General features: G+C 40.0%; 1 protein-coding gene across 2 annotated transcripts in view; it reads right to left on the bottom strand.

The window, feature by feature from the left end:
• Positions 1 to 5678: 5678 nt before the first annotated feature.
• Positions 5679 to 19938, bottom strand: part of NRSN1 (neurensin 1) — a 43530-nt gene continuing 29270 nt past the window's right edge. For both annotated transcript variants that reach the window (XM_082259131.1, XM_082259132.1), the window contains exons 2-3: positions 12145 to 12342; positions 5679 to 6626 (exon numbers count right to left, since the gene is read on the bottom strand). In XM_082259131.1, coding sequence (XP_082115257.1) covers positions 6228 to 6626; positions 12145 to 12333 — 588 coding nt within the window. In that variant the 5' untranslated portion in view covers positions 12334 to 12342 and the 3' untranslated portion in view covers positions 5679 to 6227. The remainder of the gene's footprint in view (positions 6627 to 12144; positions 12343 to 19938) is intronic.

Here is a 19938-nt window from a genome sequence, read left to right as displayed (position 1 = left end):
GAGTTGTAAACTATGGCAGGGAGATCTCCCTTCTAGAATCCTTAAGGTAGATGTAAACCCACTTCCTAAATTTCCATGCAATTATTACCATATTACAAAGTAATATAATTTCAAAAGTCATCTTCAATCTTTTTAAATCTACAGGTTATTATAATAATTCCTGAAAATCCTGCTGCCATGAAGGCACTTTGTGTTAGCGGATGACAACGTTTTGTCCCTGTCTCCTGTTTGCTCTCCTGGGTTGCCACCCTGTCATATACACTTGGGAGGGGAGGGAACTATAGGTGTAGTCAGGACATGGCAGCAAAGAAGGTGGTGAAAGATCAACAGCATTGAGATGCGAAAAAGGATTAAACAATATTTTCTAACAAAAGCATTGCATTTATTAACAAAAAACAGAAATGAAAAACAGAAAAAAAAAAGGATTCCAGTTTGGGTTTACATCTACTTAAAAGTCAACACACAAGCTTCTACTTACAGCTGTAATATTTCTTTAAAACAGACCCCTCTTTAAAAAGCGCATGCATAAAAATGAAATAAAAATGTCAATATTCTTAATAGGTCCATGTTAAATTTGGCCTAGAAATGTTCAGCTTTGAAATGAAATCCCAGAGGGGCTGATTAAGGAAGTTTTTCTTATTTTGGGCCAGTGAACCTGTGCTTAGATACCCAATCAAGCCCATTACAAAATGTATTAACACTTTTATGTATTTCTATATGTTTAAATTTCCTTAAAATTGCTCCTGATTTAAACTCTGTGTGGCTTATAAGACTCATTTTGTATCCATGTATCCAGGCCACACAATTTATTTTATTAGCTGCATTGGCTTTGTGTGGTCACAGAAGATGAGAATGTGCAATTCTGTTGTGCTGCCAAATATTGAGTCATCACTAGGGTTTAGATTCAATTCAGGATGCTTAACCCAAAACAGTGTTTTTAAATGAGAAGAATTGGCTTTGCAAATAAAAAATAAAAAAGCTTATACCCATCTAGATGGATGCAGCATTAATCTGATGCTGCATCTGTCCCCTGATGGCTCTTTGGTGAGTGATCAAACACTGCTGACTGCTCAGTTCTCTCCCTCCGCTCTGAGCAGCGAGCCAGGACTGTCAGTCAGCGACTCTCTGTTCTCCTCTCCAGGGCTCACTGGAGCACTGAGCTGTGGGATGGGAGGGAGGGGCTGGCTCAGGCTCTCAGCGGATCGCTAAGAGGCTGAGTCGAGTGCCGGCCCAGAGTTTTGGGTGGATCCTGACCATATAGTTGGGATCTTTTCAAAGCCTGGAACTAACTGCACTCCTGTGATCCATAGGAGAAGTACAACCGAAAAAGCTTTGCCTGTGTTTCTCCTTTAATTTTGGATTGGAGTCTCCCTTTATTTTAGGAATAATGAAAAAGGGTCTGTGAATGTGCAAACTTCAAGCTTATTAGAACATGCTTTGGTAGCAAAAATCAATATCTATGTAGAAGTAAACTTTTTAGCTACTAGTTTTCAAATTTATAAATTACCTGGTGACATTTTATTCCATTCAGATATATGCAAATTGAGAAAACTTGGTTCATTTATTTGAGTTATCTGAGAGTTAAAAAGATGGGATATTAAAAAAGATATGCAAGGTCGTTTTGCCCTTGCAGAAACCATGAGCAGAAAGAAAAAGGATATATTTTTTTTTATCCAAGTAATGCTGAATTGCTTTGAAAGTGACTTGAAAGCAATGTTCAGATTGGAGACATTAACAGTACATTAGCTGTTTTTGATGCTTTCTTTTTCAGCACTCATACATCGACTGGAGTCACAGGGCAAAGTGCTGAAAATGTTGCTTTTCGCAGATGGCTGCACAGTCAAGAGTATAACAGCTGCCTATGTTTCAGCGATAAAACGCAGAAGTGTATAAGCAACTATTACAGTTCGATTAGCTGAGGCAGCAAATGAGGCAGAAGCACTGCAAATTATGGATTAATAGCTTTGTAGGATATTGTATTATATGTATTTCTACCAGTATTATTTACTATGCAACCATGTTTTCTTAAATTGTCATTTTTTATTTTGTTGGCGTATGTAATAGTAAGCTGTGATCTCTTGAACACGACCAGAACTGTTAATATATTATCTTCATAAAAGTCCCTGAGAGTTCTTATATTCTCAAAATGATTGTTCCATAATGAATACTAGACTTAAACCAGGCAGGGGAGACGCCTGTAATCCTGATGAAATAAAATAGAACACATTAAGGAGAGTCTATTGAATAATATGCTCACTTTTAATGATGCTCTCAGTCAAAGCCGTATCCTTCTCTTGTTGACTATATTACACCCTAGAGGCAAAATGCATACTGAAATGAGCTGGCACTTACAGAGAACATGTACGCAAAATACTTGTTGTTTACATATATAAATGGGTGTTTACTTTTATATACACTAATGAATTCAGGTTTTAGATTTTTTATACAGAATTTAATTTCCATAATTGCAGTCTATAGGCTTCCACCAACTAGAGACCTATGTTCTCTATCTATTAGGCCAGTGATCCTCAACCCTGGTCCTCAGGGCCCACTAACAGGCCAGGTTTGCAAGATAACTGAAATACATCCCAGGTGATATAATTTGCTGCTCAGTGATTGCAGTATTCTAGTCTGCATCTCCTTAAGGTAATACTTAAAATCTGGGCCCTGAGGACCGGAGTTGAGGACCACTGCATTAGGCACCACACTGGAAAAAAATGGCCCAGAATTTTTAATCTGACAATGTCATGTAAGCTTATATGTTCTTACTTGTGGCAGAAAAACACATTAAAAGCCCAACTGAAGTCTCAGAAATGGAAATCCAGTTAGAGAGAGATAAATAAATACTGCCATTCTCTACTGTTAGTTTTTCCTGCACGCTCATGTTATAGCAGTGTGAAGAATGGCTGTGCAGTCTAGTAAACACTAACCTCTGACTTGGTGTATTCAGTAATCTAACAGACATGGACAGATTCTCCACCTCCTCTCTTCAGTTCTTTGTAATGAAGCGTTTAAATGAGGAGGGTAGCTGATACTGCATATGCCAGCATAGAGCACAGAAGTGCATTACCATTATGATAAGAAGTATTTCAAGGTTTTTCCAAAAACAACAAAACTATTTAAAGTGGTTCTAAAGCCAAAAGGTTTTTAACGAAATGCATTACCTACAATAAAGTAAGAAAAAACATCCACTAGTTGTCCCCCCCACCCCTCCCCTAAATAATTACCTGAGTCCTGTGTCAATCCAGCTCTGTGCTCATCTGCAGCAACGCTGGTTCTCTCTCCCCCCCTCTCAGAAGTTCAGAGACAGAAGCAGGGGCCATTGGCTCCTGATGCTTTCAATCAAGTGGAGTGGGGAGGGCAGGGCCGAGCTGTGCATGCATACAGCCTGCCTTGAGAGCAAGGCCGCAAGTGTGCCACCATAGCATGTAGTGCCACTCTAAGAAAGGAAGGAAAATGTGTAGGGTCCATCATGACCTCAGGAATGGGGTGCCAACATGAAAAAAATCACTATTTAGTAGTGTATAGCATATTTAGAAAAATCAACACACTCCCAATCCAGTGTGTGTAATTAACATGTGTGAGATGGTCTCAGCCTTGCACCATTCCCCCATTTACACCCTCTGGAGTGGAAAAAAAAAGTATGTAAATCGGCGCTCACAGGGGGTGCGACTCTCTGTTGTGGCAGCTAGTGGGGGCTGGCAGTCAGGTGGAAGTCGATAAAGATACTGCACGTTGGAGGAGCCTTGGAGGGGGGATGGGGTAAAAGGTTCCAGTGCTTGTGATGTATAATGTTAGGCTCACCTCGGTTCAAAGGGGAGAGGGGTGGGGAGTAAAAATCCACTGGTCCGGGTGGATAGGGGGGGGGAGAAGTTACTGGGCTGGGCAGCACTCAGGGCTGCTATCCGGGTGAGCGAAGCGGCTCGAAGTGTACATAAAATATGAGGGGAGAAGCGCCACTGGAGTGCAGTATAAAAAGGTTTTATTGATTAAGAACAAGCAGGATTAGTAACTCGCATCTGGGATCGAATAAAAACAATCACTGTGGTGCCCTCCGTGGGATGGTCAGGTGGCTGGTCGCCTTCTCTGTGTCCTCTGGAGTGGGGTGGTGCAAGGCTGAGACCATCTCACACATGTTAATTACATAGACTGGATTGGGAGAGCGGCGATTTTTGTAAGCATTCGATTTTTAGGAAGCGGATCCCAATGATAGTGCACAGATAAATAGAGATGCCAACAGAGGACCCCAGAAGAGGAGGTGTGGGGCCACTCTGTGCATTGCAAAGAGCAGGTAAGTATACCATGTTTATTCTTAAAAAAAAATCAGGCTTTACAAACACTTTAAAATCACTATTTGCAGGGATACAGAATATAAAGGGAAAATAGAGTATGAAACTTTAGTTTGATTTTTAACATGGAAACTGTAGCAAAAGCGATCTTAGGACCAATGTGGCTAATACTAAATACGACCTTGCCAAAATTTGTTTATGCCGATTCATTTATAGCACCTTCTAGTGCAAATAATCCTCAACAAGTGATGATGAAGGTAAAGAGACTCTGCCACCAACTTAAAAAAAAAGGTAATAGCACATAAAAAGTAAGAGTTTCAAATGCATTCTTGCACCATTTTTGCTTTCCATATATTTTTTTGTCATTATTGTGCAAAGTGCCTTTGAACTTGGTATGGAATTTGCCCACTCATGGAAAAGTAAATTCCTTAGTATTGCCACAGTTCCACCTTCCTCCTGCCATGTCATAGCCCCCTCCTCCTCTGAGTGTCTAATTACTTTCTGTGCTGCCCCGCTCCTCTTTCCCTCTTCTCCCTCTATAACTTTTTTGTAGCTGCCAGGGGAAAAGCGAAGGGAGAATACTATAAAATGTCACTTGAGTGACAGCCCTGAGTCTGCTGGGCTGCTGACATCACATCCAAGATGGTGGGGCCCAGCAGCAGTCTTAGGTCTTTTGGTATTACAGGTACATATCATGCATAAAATACCCTAAATAGACATTTATTTTGGGAAGATTGTTGTTTAATTTATAAGTCTGGCAAAAGGCCCTCTTAGGCCCCTTTCACACTTGTGCAACTTGTCATGCAACTTTGGACATCAGAGTTGCACGACATGTCGTTTGCCATGTTTTCCAATGATACCCATTCATATATGCGCAACTTAAAGTTGCAGCAACTTCAAAGTAGTTCCTGCACTACTTTGGCCCCATTTTAATGCGTTTTAAGGTCCAAAGACATAGACATTGCTTCAAGTCCAGTCAAAATCGCGTCAAAATCGCGGCAACAAAATTGCGGTAAAATCCCGCGACTTTCAAGTTGCACAAGTGTGAAAGGGGCCTTAATAGAACTTCTATAGGTTATGTTATTTGCTGACAGTGGTAGCATAGTTTCAAACAGTTAGTCTTTAGGGATTGTCATGTGAATAAAGCTGCCATCTTTTTCTGGGAAAAATGATCACTTTCCCATTGATAATATTGGTATCAAGGCCTTTACAAGGTCAGGCCAGTAAAACACCAGGTAAATCTCCCAATGATATATCAAAACGTATAGTCAAACTAAAGGTGGAATTTGAGTCAACATGGAGAAAGAATTAATGTGCCACATATTTTCATCTGAAAGGTAAAGAGATATGTGGTGGTATGAAGTGATAGAGCCTTGAAGAGTATGGTAAAATAAAAAAGTAGACACTTTTTTTAAAGAAAAAACGAAAGCACAATAAATAGTAAAAACACAAACTAGCCAAAAAAGGAGATGCAGTTAACTTTGCTAGTTGGAGTCCAAGGATGTAATCTGTGCAAGTAAAGTGTATTTTTAGCCTGCGGCATCCTTACTTAAGTGTTTCATTACAGAAATGTGTTACTTTCCTATATAGCTGGTACTAATTGTGATCATATTGTGCACATAATGCGTTTACATAGTAAGCGACAGTAAAAAAATAAAAAACACAAACAAGCTGTATGTTTCTGTTGTCACGTTGGACTACTGATAGGGCCTACTGACTGTTAACGTGTGTACTCTTCAGAAGGTTTACCATTCAGGTAGGTAAGCTTCCCACACTGACACACAAGAACTCAGGATCTTTTCACATTTTGCTATCATTTGGCCTATTCATATAGTTTCCTGCCAAGTACAGTTTAACTGTACAGCAAAATAAGACTTTTTACTGTAACACAAAAGCTGACCTTTTCATTTTAATGGTGTTTACAATGACAGGTAAATGTCAGGTTTCAGATGAAGGTTGGACATTTTGGACTTTGGACAGAGTGACAGGTATCTTCGAGTCTCCTGGAGCTGGAGCCTTTGTAACAGGGTGCACATGAGCCCTAAGGTCTGCTATTCTCTCTTTAAATTTTTGTTGCAGGTACTTCTCCTCTTTGGAGTAACTTTTAGCAAAAGCAGACATCAGAAGACATGCTGCCAGTGTCGTTCCCCCAACGCAAAACATAATGGCACCTGACAATTTACAAACATCAAGTGCTCCATTGAACTGGACAGCATGACTGTCCACAACAACAAAATCATCTTCTCCAAAAGCTTCGATTTTAGGTGGTACCAGAAACCCAACAGCAAGAACTGTTATACCTGTCAGCATGAGGACAATTCCTGATATGAGTCCGACCTATAAGGAAAGTGTGCAAAGTCAGGTAATTATTATTACAAGTCATTTGATTTTGCAAGTTGTTTAAAGACTAAACTTAACATTAAAGTTGCTTACTATAACAGACCTACTAACATTCACAAATATGCAAGTGAAAGTGCTCCTGTTTGAAGATTTCTTGTAGTATTTAAAGCATCTGTCATTCCCTCACAAATGCTAAAGAAGGGCTATAAATAAAATACAGGCACTCATTGGGTGCTGTAGGTTACCCATTGGCAGACAGCCTGTTCTTCCTTAGAGCATGGTCTTGTTATATGGGGGCAACTGTGTAACCTGCAATTCTGCTCAACAGTGAACTAGTAAATGGTCTTTTGCGTCGTATTTTAACAGATCACTATTTTCCAAAGTGAAGCAAATATTTGGAAGATAAAATATACAAAGTATATTTCCCACGCCACGTGGAGAGACCTATGAGTGTGTAAGGACTTAATCAATTAATAAATTAAATAAGTGTGATTCGCAGCTGCTATAGTAAAGTGCGAGTGCTCAAAAATGGATGGAGTAATCAATAAATATATGATTACCTATAGCGCTTGCTTAAAATAAATTGGTAACAATCTGATAAATTATTTATAAATCACGTGATGAATTACAGATAAATAATAAATAATGTATAATAGTGCTGAGGTAAGATTGCAATAAATATAAGATAATGTAATAAAACTATATATATATATATATATATATCAAATATGTAAAAACAAGTAGTGTAGGAAAGTATCAATCACAAAAAATATCCTTAAAGTTCATGTGCAAAAATTCATAAATTCATGTGCAATTAAGATATAAGTGCGAGTAAAAAATTATTAAAACACAGTTGTGACTTCTTGGCAGAAAATGTCCAAAAAATAAAGTGCTTGGTGCTTCATGATAAATTATTCACTCTTGCTCTGGTGTCCCTTCTAGTGTTTCACCGTGAAAAAGAGATGAAATTCACACTCACCAGATCGCAAGGTGAAATTCACACTCGCATCGGGTCCTATATATATCTTATGACACTAGGACCATACGTGCTTTAGTGACCCTCTCTGGGTCGGGGTACGTTCCCTCCAGGCAAATATCTTTCTTTGCAGTAACACTCCTCCTGCTGATCACCTCCAATAAGGGACGTATGGAAAGGGAAAAAAGATCCAGATAGTGCAGTAACGTTTTAAAATAGTAATTTATTGCACACAATCCAGACAATCCAAAGGTTACAGTCCCAATAAGATAAGGAGGCGAGTAAAAAAACAGGGAAGATCCAATAGGACAGTAAAAAATCAATAGAAACAGTAAAACACGCCGTCACACCTAAGGTGGAACGCACGTCGTGGCGTCACAAGAGCTCAGTTGAACGCAAGCCGTAAGTGCCGCTCTCCACCTCGTAGCTCACATGTGTGATGACGTTTTTTACTGTTTCTATTGATTTTTTACTGTCCTATTGGATTTTCCCTGTTTTTACTCGCCTCCTTATCTTATTGGGACTGTAACCTTTGGATTGTCTGGATTGTGTGCAATAAATTACTATTTTAAAACGTTACTGCACTATCTGGATCTTTTTTCCCTTTCCATACGTTCCCTTATTGGAGGTGAACAGTAGGAGGAGTGTTACTGCAAAGAAAGATAGTTGCCTGGAGGGAATGTACCCCGACCCAGAGAGGGTCACTAAAGCACATATGGCCCTAGTGTCAAAAGACATATAGGACCCCTGCGATCTGGTGAGTGTGAATTTCATCTATCTTTTTCACGGTCAAACACTAGAACGGACACCAGGGCAAGAGTGAATAATTTATCACGAAGCACCAATCACTTTATTTTTTGGACATTTTCTGCCAAGAAGTCACAACTGTGTTTTAATAATTTTTTACTCGCACTTATATCTTAATTGCACATGAATTTATTAATTTTTGCACATGAACTTTAAGGATATTTTTTGTGATTGATACTTTCCTACACTACTTGTTTTTACATATTTGAGATATATATATATATATATATATATATATATCTAGTTTTATTACATTATCTTATATTTATTGCAATCTTACCTCGGCACTATTATACATTATTTTTTATCTGTAATTCATCACGGGATTTATATGTAATTTATCAGATTGTTACCAATTTATTTTAAGCAAGCGCTATAGGTAATCATATATTTATTGATTACTCCATCCATTTTTGAAGCAAATATTTGCCATATAAATTGTGTAAGAGCCTCTGCTCTGAACTGGTGACTCTCCAGTGGAATAGGTTTTCCGTCATTTGCCTCTTTCTGTTATCTAGATTAAAATAATTAACTGGCCTCATTAGGGATGGCCATACATGGTTAGAAGAACCTCGGACGGTTCCTGCTGAACCATTAGCGGGCAGGCTGAATGTACCAAGATGATCGATTGATCAACTTGGGTACAACCAGCCTGCTGAATTCGCTTGCGATTATCGCAAGCGGCTGCTATAGCCGCTAGCGATAATCACCGTTTTCTCCCGTCGGGGATGGCTTCTTTATTGTAACATTTTCCCTAGTCTTCTCTGCACATTCACCCGGTATTCCCTCAACCTGTTTGTAAACAAAATTCACCTGTGTAAGCTGCATTTTCTACTGAAAATGCAAACATTGTCTATTGCAAGTGTTAAACCTGTGTTTTCAATACAGGTTCAGCACTTCTTGGGGTATATTTATTAAAAATCTCTACAAAGAACCAACCTAACACTGAACGATCCAACCCTTGAGAAAGTCACGTGTTCAGTGACGCAATGGGTCGGGAGGAGCCGGGTGAGGTCACTTCGGTTAAGATCGAAACCAGAAGTTGTGATTCAACGGCGTCCAGCTGATGTGTGACCCCTTGGTCATATCCATTATTCTCTACACTACGATTTTTAACTAAGTCTACATGTTGGTTTTAATAAATGTTATCTATATACTACACCATGAGGAGTTATTTTCGTATTTCTATGTGCTGTAATTCGTAACTTATTATATCATATGGATGTTGCCCAGCAGTTTGATGTGTGATACCTTTGGATTGCAGGTATTATCCACCACCACGTGCCATTGCACATGGTGGTGGATAATATTTGTGTCTCTGGATCGGGCACTGGAGTGTGTTTGCTGACACTAGGACTTCCTTTGTTGAAACACCCACTACTTCACTCTTAAGAGCTATATTTATGCTCACTAATATTTTTTTGCATTGGACTTTTTTTTACACAATATTATTTTATAAGTTTTTTGGGATTTTTGTACACCATATTTTTCTTAATAGATGTGTATACATATTCATTGTATATCTGTTTGATTGCAGTTTAGTAGTCTGATTTAACACCGTTCTTTCTTTGTTAATTATCTATTCACCTGGTATTCCCTCAACCTGTTTGGAAAAACAAATTCACCTGGTTGAGCTGCATTTTATACTGAAAATGCAAATATTGTCTATTGCAAGAGTTAAAATTTCTACAAAGAAAGTGTGTCTCCAATTTTATTAGTGAGTAACAGCCTGCCTGCTATGTTTATACCAGCCCACATGTCCTTGGGGCATTGGGAGGCTGTTGTGAGCACATAAAATAGGGCTTTCCCAAAGGGCTTTTCAGCACCCCCAGTGCCCAAGAGGGGGTTGCTGCTAGGCCAGGGAGGAGGACTTATGTGCCACCTAAGTGCCCTTTAGTAAAAAATAATGAATTTACATATTTTTTAATGTACATAAAACCAATTCCCATGGAGCCATAAAGTAAGACACTTGTTAAAAGTTACATGGCTGAAGGTGTGAACCGTTGTCAAATCGTCTGGATAGAGATGTTAAAATGTCATAAAAAGGCCCCACCCCTGTTTAGGGATGGTAACTTCAGTCTGACATAGATGGCCCCTTTAGACGTCTCTTACAAAGCAGTTGTCCTCTCGATCCAATATGTGCATGCTGTGTCTTTTGGAAGTACATGCTAGTGTCAGAGTGTTGTTTGCCTTCTAAAATACAAGAATGTGATGCTTATTTAAATTCTGACACACCAGTCACATAAAGGACTACTATATTGTTCTGTGTTCTGGATTCTCCCCTCAGTTCAATGGCCCCATATTTTTGCTTGACCTTGTGGAAAAGTTATTGAAAGCCCATTCTGGGTAGACCTAAACTTTAAAGAACTCCTAAGATGTCTGTGTTCTTTGTCTTTGGACTCTGTGCTTATTATTACCATCCCATAATCCTGAAGTTGCATATTCCAAATAACTCCTAGTTTGCAGAGGTGGGGGACTTTAGTCACATGACTTGACTTGAGTCAGACTTAAGTCACCAGTTTGAGGACTTGAGACTTGCTTGACTAAAATTAATAAAAGACTCGACTTGACTTTGACTTGGCATTCATGACTTGAGACTTGACTTTGACTTGAGACATATGACTCAAAATGATTTTACTTTTTTAAGTTATTAAATATTTGCATTTTCTCAAGATGTGTTAAAGCAAAATTATTGTGCCTGTTATGTTTCTGACACCACAGTCATTTAAGGGCTCTTTCACACGGTCCGCCTCCGTAGGCGGATCCGTGCTGCTCAGCGGGGATCGATCCGCGATCCCCGCTGAGCCGGCGGATGACAGCTCCGTCTCCGCTTGAAGTGCGGAGAGGGAGGTGTCACAGTCCCCGCTGCTCTCTATGGGGAATCGGATGAGAGCGGACCGCCTGTCCGCTCTCATCCGATCCCAAGGACGGATGGAAAATAGGGTTTCCATCCGTCCGGATTTCACGGACAGGATCGGATGCGGATGGCAGTGGGTGTCAGCGGACATGTCACCGCTGACATCCGCTGCTCCATAGGGCTGAATGGGGCATCCGATCAGATCCGCCTAAAAAACTGACAGGCGGATCTGATCGGACCGCCCGTGTGAAAGAGCCCTAAAACACCTCAGTCTGTGTTGATTTTTAGGACACTGGCTGTTTAACAATGGAAATACTTAACATGTTTTTAGTGACTTGACCAAAATAAATGACTTGACTTGCTTGACTTCTAGCAGGGACTCGACTTGACTTGCTTGATTTTCGCCACAGTAACTTGGGACTTGCTTGAGACTTGCACATGTGTGACTTACTGCCATGTATGCTAGTTTGTGTTCTAGTGTTGGTGTGAGTCAAAAAGCGGATACTTGTCTGTGTGTGTGGGTTTCCTGCAGACTTCAATGTCACCCCTTCCTTGACACACAGTCCAAAAGGGCTAATTTGCTATTCTGTGTGACTTCTCAAATACACTTAAAGTTTTCATGAACTGGGTATGTTCACCAAAGGCTTCCACTTTGTTTTTATCTGGACCAATGCATTATCTACATCCTGAACCAAAGACTCTACCTCAGAAATTTGACAACAACTCACATCTATGTAACACAAGCAACTAGCACCTCTCCCAGACCTTACGACTCCAAAGTAGTTGTATTATATAACTAGAATAGGGAGGTTTCACAGACCTTGCATAATATGTGTTATATAGCAAAGTAAAAAATTCAGAAATAGCTTGCTTACCTTCCAGAATATAGAGTTCCACCTACTGGGCGATCTCTGTATCTGAAAATCATCATCATATTCCCATATTGAAGCTGTGCAGTCCTCATAAAATTGGTGCAGGTAGGACCGAACTCCATAGCGATGGTATCCTCCTTCAGGAGTGCTTTGTGACTGCTTGGACCCACAGATATCAGCAAACGAACTCATCCTTATGACCTGAAATTGCACACGTTTAAGAAATATTTAGAAAATCAAAAACCAATGGGCTAATAATCAAACTTTCCAAAAACAACAACTTAACATTTTTTTACATCAAACAGGCAATGGCAATTATACATAAACTGCAGTTGTCCATTTGAATGTTTTAGGCTTTGTATGGCGATTGTTGCTTGTCTAGAAACCCTGACCCTGCCACTCTGTCTTGATTGTTTCTGTTACAGGCAAGGCCGAGTGTGTAGGGTGGTGACACGCTTAAAACACAGCTTGTCAATGAATATGGAAATGAATGTCAGCACATCACCAGGGGTAAACATAGAGTACACAGGGATCTTTTGAGTAATACTTAATAGTATAGTAAATTTTGCTAAAGTAGCCTTTAGAAGAAGCAGAATAAAAATTGATAAGATGAAGGTATCCCTTCAAAAACTATTCAACCATTCTGGCTGCCCCTTCATGTGACTCAGTCCTCTCACTCCTCTCTATAGACTGGAATGTCTTAGTGCTGCCACCCCCTTCTCACCCCATGAATCTGATACAGTGTCATTTTCTGACAGCTCTGTAAGCTCTGAAAAAATAAAACACATTTCTGTCAGTGACATTAACTCTGAACAGTCCGTTGAAAGTGATTCCGTTTTATTGCCTACATGAACTTCTTTTCACAGTGTAAAATATTTGCCCTGTTTTTCAACAAGTGAGTTAGAATGGTGGTCGCCAACCAGTGGTCTGAGGACCATGAGAAAATTCTGGTGGTTTCCAGGGGTTCTGTCGCAAATCAACATTGTGGTGGATGTGTACCGCCCGATGTTGTTTCTAGTGTTTAGTGTTGTTCTCAATGTGCGCTGACAGTCAATACGTATTTGATACCAGATGCCTCCTCTGTATTTCCAGCCCCTGTGAACTCAGAGCGAGGTGCTGGGAGTAGTGCAGAGAGTGGGAGCTGAAGAAGGAGGACTTCCAATGGCAGCTCTGAACACAGGGGCACAGAGAAATTTCTTAATGATGCTACAGAGTAGGATGTAAGGAAGGAAAGACCGTATCCAATGAATGTGGAAAGCAAAGACCACCTTTAGGAGAAAAATTGTCTTAAAGTGGAGTTCCGGCCTATTTTGCAACTTTAGTGATTCCTGGAGTGCTCGCTATGCTGATCAACAATTGGGCATTTTCAATTTTTTTCGGGGGTCCCTTACCTCATTTTCAGGGCATTTTTTGATTGTACTTCCTCCTTCTCCCCCTCTATGGTCACGGCCACCGACATCACTTCCGCCTTTGCATTGCATTTTGGGAGCTGTTTGTCATCACTCCCAGGAGGCTGGAATCAGGAAGAACTCCCAGAAAACTCCCTGGAATCAGGAAGAAGGACACAGCAGATTGCACTGTGGCTTCAGATGCCCACATCCAACATGGCCACGCTCTGACAGCGTTTTTTAAAAGTAAGATTTTGACTAAAATCCAATACTGTACACCTTGTAAGTATGAGAATAGCGGTTCTGTAAAGGGCGATGGATTAGTATTATAGGGGTATTTTTAGTTAAAAAAGGTATTTGAGGCCGGAACTCCGCTTTAAGACGCAAGACATTTTTGTCCTTGTGCAACAGTAAGAAAGGCTCCATGCAGGATAAGGCCATCAACTCAGAAACTCTCCTTGCAGAGGTTTTATCTACAAGAGAAGCCTCCTTTAGGATAAGGTTAGACAAGCGATTCCTCTGAAACTCTCCTTGCAGAGGTTACATCTACAAGAGAAGCCTCCCTTAGGATAAGGTTAGACAAGGTATTCCTCTGATTGGCTCAAAGGGGTGGGGGCGGGTGTTCTGTGGAAACTTTTTTCCCAGAAGCTCAGCTCGAAGCCCAAAGTTATTATCCCCACAGCGCTGGAAGTTCAGACAGGAAGAGGACAGGCACACCTGCAGTGAACATTTCTCCAGAATTCAGCTGCTTGCACGATGTAGGACATCCTTCAACACTGGTAAGTAATGTCACTGAAACTGTAGTGTAAAAAAAAAAAAAAATAATAATATCAGCTAAACTTCAGCTTTAACTAAAGAGTGAAAGGTCAAAAGTCTCTGAAACAGAACAGCCAAGACTGAGATTTGTCCCTAAATAGTACTTAACCACTTGCCGACCGCCCACAGTATATTTACTGCGGCAGTCAGCCCCTCACAGGCAAAGCGATGTAGGTGTACGTCGCTCGCCTGTGAGGCTCTAGGGGCCGAGCGCGCGCCGCCGGAGGCGCGCTCCCGCCCCCGCTTGTTTACGGACCCCCCCGCACGTGTGCCCAGCGGACCCAATGTCCGCTGGACACTCGCGATTGTCTGTTACAGCGGGAGAAAGGCAGGCGGCTAATGTAAACAAAGCCGCCTGTCATTCTCCCCTGTGTAAGAATGGAGATCATACGGTTCTGCTATGCAGAATCGTATATCTCTGCTCTTACACCACAAGCCACATCCAATCACAGTTAGAAGCACGCCCCTAGGGACACACTTAACCCCTCCTTCTCAAATAAAGTTAACCCCTTCCCTGCCAGTGTCATTTTTACAGTAACAGTGCATATGTATAGCACTGATTACTGTAGTAATGTCACTGGTAACCCCAAAAGTGTCAAAAATGTCAGTCAAGGGTCCGCTCTGTCCGCCGCAATGTCGCAGTCCCGCAAAAAAAAAAAAAAAAAACGCAGATCGCCGCCATTACTCTTTAAAAAAAAAAAAACAACAAAAATCTTTCCCTTAGTTAGTAAACGCAATAACTTTTGCGCAAACCAATCAAAATACGCTTTTTGCTATTTTTTTTACCAAACATATGTAGCAGAAAACAAATTGGCCTACAATGTTAAAAAAGTTTGATTTTTACATTTTTTTGGGGGAATTTCATATAAAAAAATGTGAAAATATTGTTATTTTTGCAAAATTGATGCTCTTTTTTGTTTATAGCGCATGATGAAAAAAAATCGCACAGGTGATCAAATACCACCAAAAGAAAGCTCTGTTTGTGGGAAAAAAAGGACGTCAAATTCGTTTAGGTACAGCGTCGCACAACCGCGTAATTGTCCGTTAAAGTCACGCAGTGCCGAATCGCGAAATAGGCCCTGGTCAGGAAGGGGGTAAAATCTTCCGGGGCTTAAGTGGTTAAAGTGTTACTAAATCCAGGACCCTGTATTCACTTTATCTGGTCTCCCACAGTACACAGAACATAGAAATTCAATTATTTTTAAATATAAACTGCTAAATAGCTTTTCTCATCAGCAGTATATAGCAGTCTTGTGACTTCTTCAGTGTCTGTTTAAAGCTTGTAGGAGGAGTTGTCATTCTACTCTGACTGTCCTATGAGACTGCATGGCCCCTGACCCTGTCTGGACAGTGCTGTTTGGTCCTGTGCACCCTCTCAAGAAAAAAAAAAAACCAACTATCTAGCAATACACACCAAAATGAGTGAATCCCAAGGCTGTGTTTTATCAGGAGATGGTTAGGGAACAGTGGAAAAAGGGCAGGATCAGAAGACAGGATCAAACTGCCTTTTTATGCAAGGTTGAGATCTTACCATTTAGGTTCTACAGTGAGTATACCAAGCATGCTTTACTGCATATAAACTGATTTTACTCTCGTGGGTTTATTAACACTTTACGGTGAGTTTTTTGTCCAGAACGCACTGGAGAAAGGGCAAGATTCGTCTGAAAATCCCTCACATTTGGGAAAAAGGCTGGCCTTGGGGTTTAGATGCATTGGGCAATCCAATAAGCCTGTTTTTCCCATGTGGCTATAACTTTGATTTACAATGGTCCAAAGTGAAACTGGTCATTTGGCACTACCTTGAAGGAGGATACCATTAAAGCATAACTAAAGGCAAAACTGTTTTTTAGTTTTGGACAGAGTGGAGAGGGATTAAAACCCTATGTCAGTGTTTTTTTTTTCTTGCAGTCTGTGCCTCCATTGGGGAAATTAACCCTCTGCTTGTACTGTTCCTCCATTCTGGTTTTGGAACTGTAAGAGGTTTGAGTAGAAATGTTGAAAGCATTCTCCTGAAGGGACAAGGGTAATGACCCCATGCCTAAAAAGCTGTTGGACAGCCAAAAGTAGATCCATTGTGATGGGAAAGGGGAAAGCAGTCAGAAGGTAGACTACGAAACTTCAGATTTTAGCCCCTGGAAACGACACTGCATCCAGGCATCAAAAATGTTCTGGGACCAGAAGACCAGGAAGACAAACAGAATTTTTCCTAACTCTAAGATGTAGGGGTGCCTCAGAGGCCTTGACTGGTCTGCAAGGCTATGTCTTCTTGCAAACATATGTTCCTGACTGGGAGGGACAAAAAAAAAAAAAAAAAACCCTTCCAAACGTTAGAGGTAGTAGACCTACTGGTGGAGACTGGAGACTTTTTCTACTGGGGAGGATAGTACTTTTATCCTCATGATCTCCTGGATGTATTTAACCAAAGAAGAACTTAGCAGGCGTTTATCTTCAAAGGGCGACTGCTTAAGGTGTTAACTGAAGGGAAGTTCAGCTGACCAGCATTTAAGCAACAGAATTCTGCACACGTATACAGAGAGAAGGTTCCTCCTAGAAATTTGATGAAGTGTGTCCACAAAGACATTCAGGCAGTATCATTAAGCAGAAGGCAAAAGTTGCAACTTACTAAGAATAGAGAAATCCGCAAAGATGGATCTGAGATTCTGGGCCATAAACTTAGTTCAGACAGAATTGGTCTAGTAAACTGCCAAAGGCACAACTGCAGGCTACATGGCAAGGTAAAGATAGCTTTATGGAGGTCCTATAACCTTTTATATACCAGATATTTAAACACAGTATTATACTCCACAGGGGCAGTTGGGGTCATGTCAGGGTGGAAAATGGCTGGATATACTAGAGGAATTGCCCACTTCCAAAGGAAAATTTTCTCAATGGGATAATGTTGGGCAAAACATTTAGGGGGAGGAAAAAAATCTTCCCTGTGTGAGGGCAGTCGTTATACAGGAAAAGCTCAACTAGCATGTTAACCAGAAGGTTTTACCTGGTATAAGGAATTTTGGATACCCTATCCTAAACACCATAGGGCGACTAGGCTTAGGCTGCTCCAATTTTAACCCTCCTCTTATGTTAGCTTTCTGTTACTATCCATTATGTTAACGGGTCGGTTTTGACCCGTGTCTTAAATCAGCCATAAAATACCCTCTGAACAATTATTTATCATCCAATTTGTTTCTTACCTCTTGGTTACCTTGTTAGGCTTCTTTATCCTTGAAAAGATTGGTTTTAATATTTTTGGTGTGACCCCTTAGATCTTTCTTTTGATAGCATACCTCTCATTTTCAAATTTAAAAAATGGTAAAATAAAGTCAGCAACTCTGAAATGTATTGGTCCTATGTTTCTTCACTTTATTTAGTGAAGCAGACAAGCAGGCAAAGAGATAGGCCCCTCCCTAACTACAGCTCACAGGGTTGAGAGGTGATTGGCTGTCAGTGTTACTAAGCAGAGAGAGTGTTTATGATTTCAGTTTTGGCACTTATTAGTGTCCTAAAATCCTATATTATAACTGGGTCAGAATTGACCCTAACACCATAAACGTCTTAATTTTCACCACAGTATTTTATAATTTAGTGAAAAGGATTATTTTTCTATTACATTTTTAAATAGAGGTCCCTGACAATGTAAAAAAATCTTGATGCAATAAACAAATTTATGTGATACTTATAGACATTCAAAACCTGAAAACGGGTCGGTTCTGACCCTAACATAAGAGGAGGGTTAAACAAGAGCGTACCGATTCAATTAGCATAGCAATTGTTTCCTTAAGTTTTGGAGACATTTCGACAGCAGGTACTGTATATCATTCTGATCAGATGCATGAGAGGGTGTGGATCTTTCCTTAGTAGATGCCTTCCCCTCCTGGTACTGGTCTGTCTCAAGACAAAAGTCAAAGACTTACATCAAAGGGAAGGAATCAGAGGCACAGCTGTGACTCCTGTAATGTAAGGACTCAACAAGGTCAGACATTCTGCCCATGAACTCTGGTATTGTGGCCAAAAGTTTCTCTGTAGGCACGAAGGAAGAGGCATGCTGAAGGGCCAGCTGAAGACCAAAGGAAGGAGGGAATCAGAATGGGGGCAAACCATCACAGGAGAGGTTACCAGGGCCCTGAACTAATGTACTACAACCCTCAATATAACCTGAGCTATTTAACCCATCTTGTTTTTCGGTGCATGGTCCACCACATGTGTGAATAAATTGTCCCCAGTGGGTACTCATGACCTCGAGCCGCTTTGCCGCTGTATATGTAAGTTATACGTTCGGCAAACGGTTAAAAGGAGTATAAGATCAGAGTAGGAAGTGAAAAAGACTAAACTTGGCCATACACCAGTAGAATTTAGTTCAAAATGTGTTATCTTAAGAACACTTGTTCAATTTTCTAATTGGTAGTGGAGTCAAGTCGATGTTAGTTTTCGACCATGGTAATGAGAAAATTTGAAGGAACAGGCTGGAAAAATTTCCATGAATTAACAAATGTCTAACAATGTATGTTTTGCATTCATGAAAGTACATTTATTCCAAAATTAAATGTTTAAGAAAACAACAACATTTTGAAGTACCTTTGAATGTCATTTGGTTTGTTTTTGTATGAATATCGGTACAAGCATTTGTTTGAAAAATTCTCTAGCGTACAGCCAGCTTAAGACTGTTACCCTATCCCATTTCCTGCAGCTTCTAAACCATGACCATAGGATTATGTTGCTGACTTATTACAAGAGAGAATATGTCTGCTGTTACTGAACTCCGGATGAAAAAGTTCTTGAAGGTAAGTATAACAATTCTTTTGAGTGTTGTAGAAGCTAATTTTGTTATGCCTTGCCTCTAGATTAGGTTAATTCATTATTGGATTTAGTTTTGATTTATGCTAGTTCCAGAACTACTCTAAGAATAACCATCCTTTTGTGTATTATAAAACTGAATGAGGTTACATGTCTAGCTTGCAGGTGAGGGCAATTTATTATTGTCATTTGTACTGTCATATTTTTGCATTTTTTGTACTATTTATAGATCTTAGTAAATATATTTTTATGCTTTTGATCTGTGTGGGTGTTTGTTTCCTTGGCAATCACTATACTCAACCTAGTTTCATAGTGCTTAAAGCCCTGCAAATAATGTTTAGGTATGGTAACTACATTGATTCCCTTTAATGGAATATTCCCGTTAACGTTAACATTTTCCATAATTGCTCTATTTTCATTTGAGATTTGGTAATTTGTTGCATTTTACTGGGGCCATGCAATCACATTCATTTCAAGATACGTTAGTAGCTAATGAGGCAAATATCCCCGCCATATGAATTGTATGAAAAATTAGAAAGATCTACATTTTCATGATGTCTGGCTGCGTGGTCCTAGATATTAATAAAATCTATATGTAAATGTCTGAATTTCTTAGGGATACCGCAGCTATACAGTAGCTTTCTATATCATCTACCTCACTGGAGAAGCTGTGGAAAATGCATATTGATGCTGCTGGTTCACTTTACCAACAGAAAATGTTCATTAAGTACACTAGAAGCTTAGTTTTAAAAGGTTTAGAGACTGGAGGTTTGCAATTGATTGCCCTTTTTCAAATTGA

Source organism: Pelophylax lessonae (genome assembly GCF_965119305.1).
Source record: "Pelophylax lessonae genome assembly, chromosome: 5".
In the NCBI taxonomy this organism is placed as follows: domain Eukaryota; kingdom Metazoa; phylum Chordata; class Amphibia; order Anura; family Ranidae; genus Pelophylax; species Pelophylax lessonae.
Note: the sequence above shows the minus strand (reverse complement) of the source record. Positions and strands in the feature narration are given on the sequence as shown.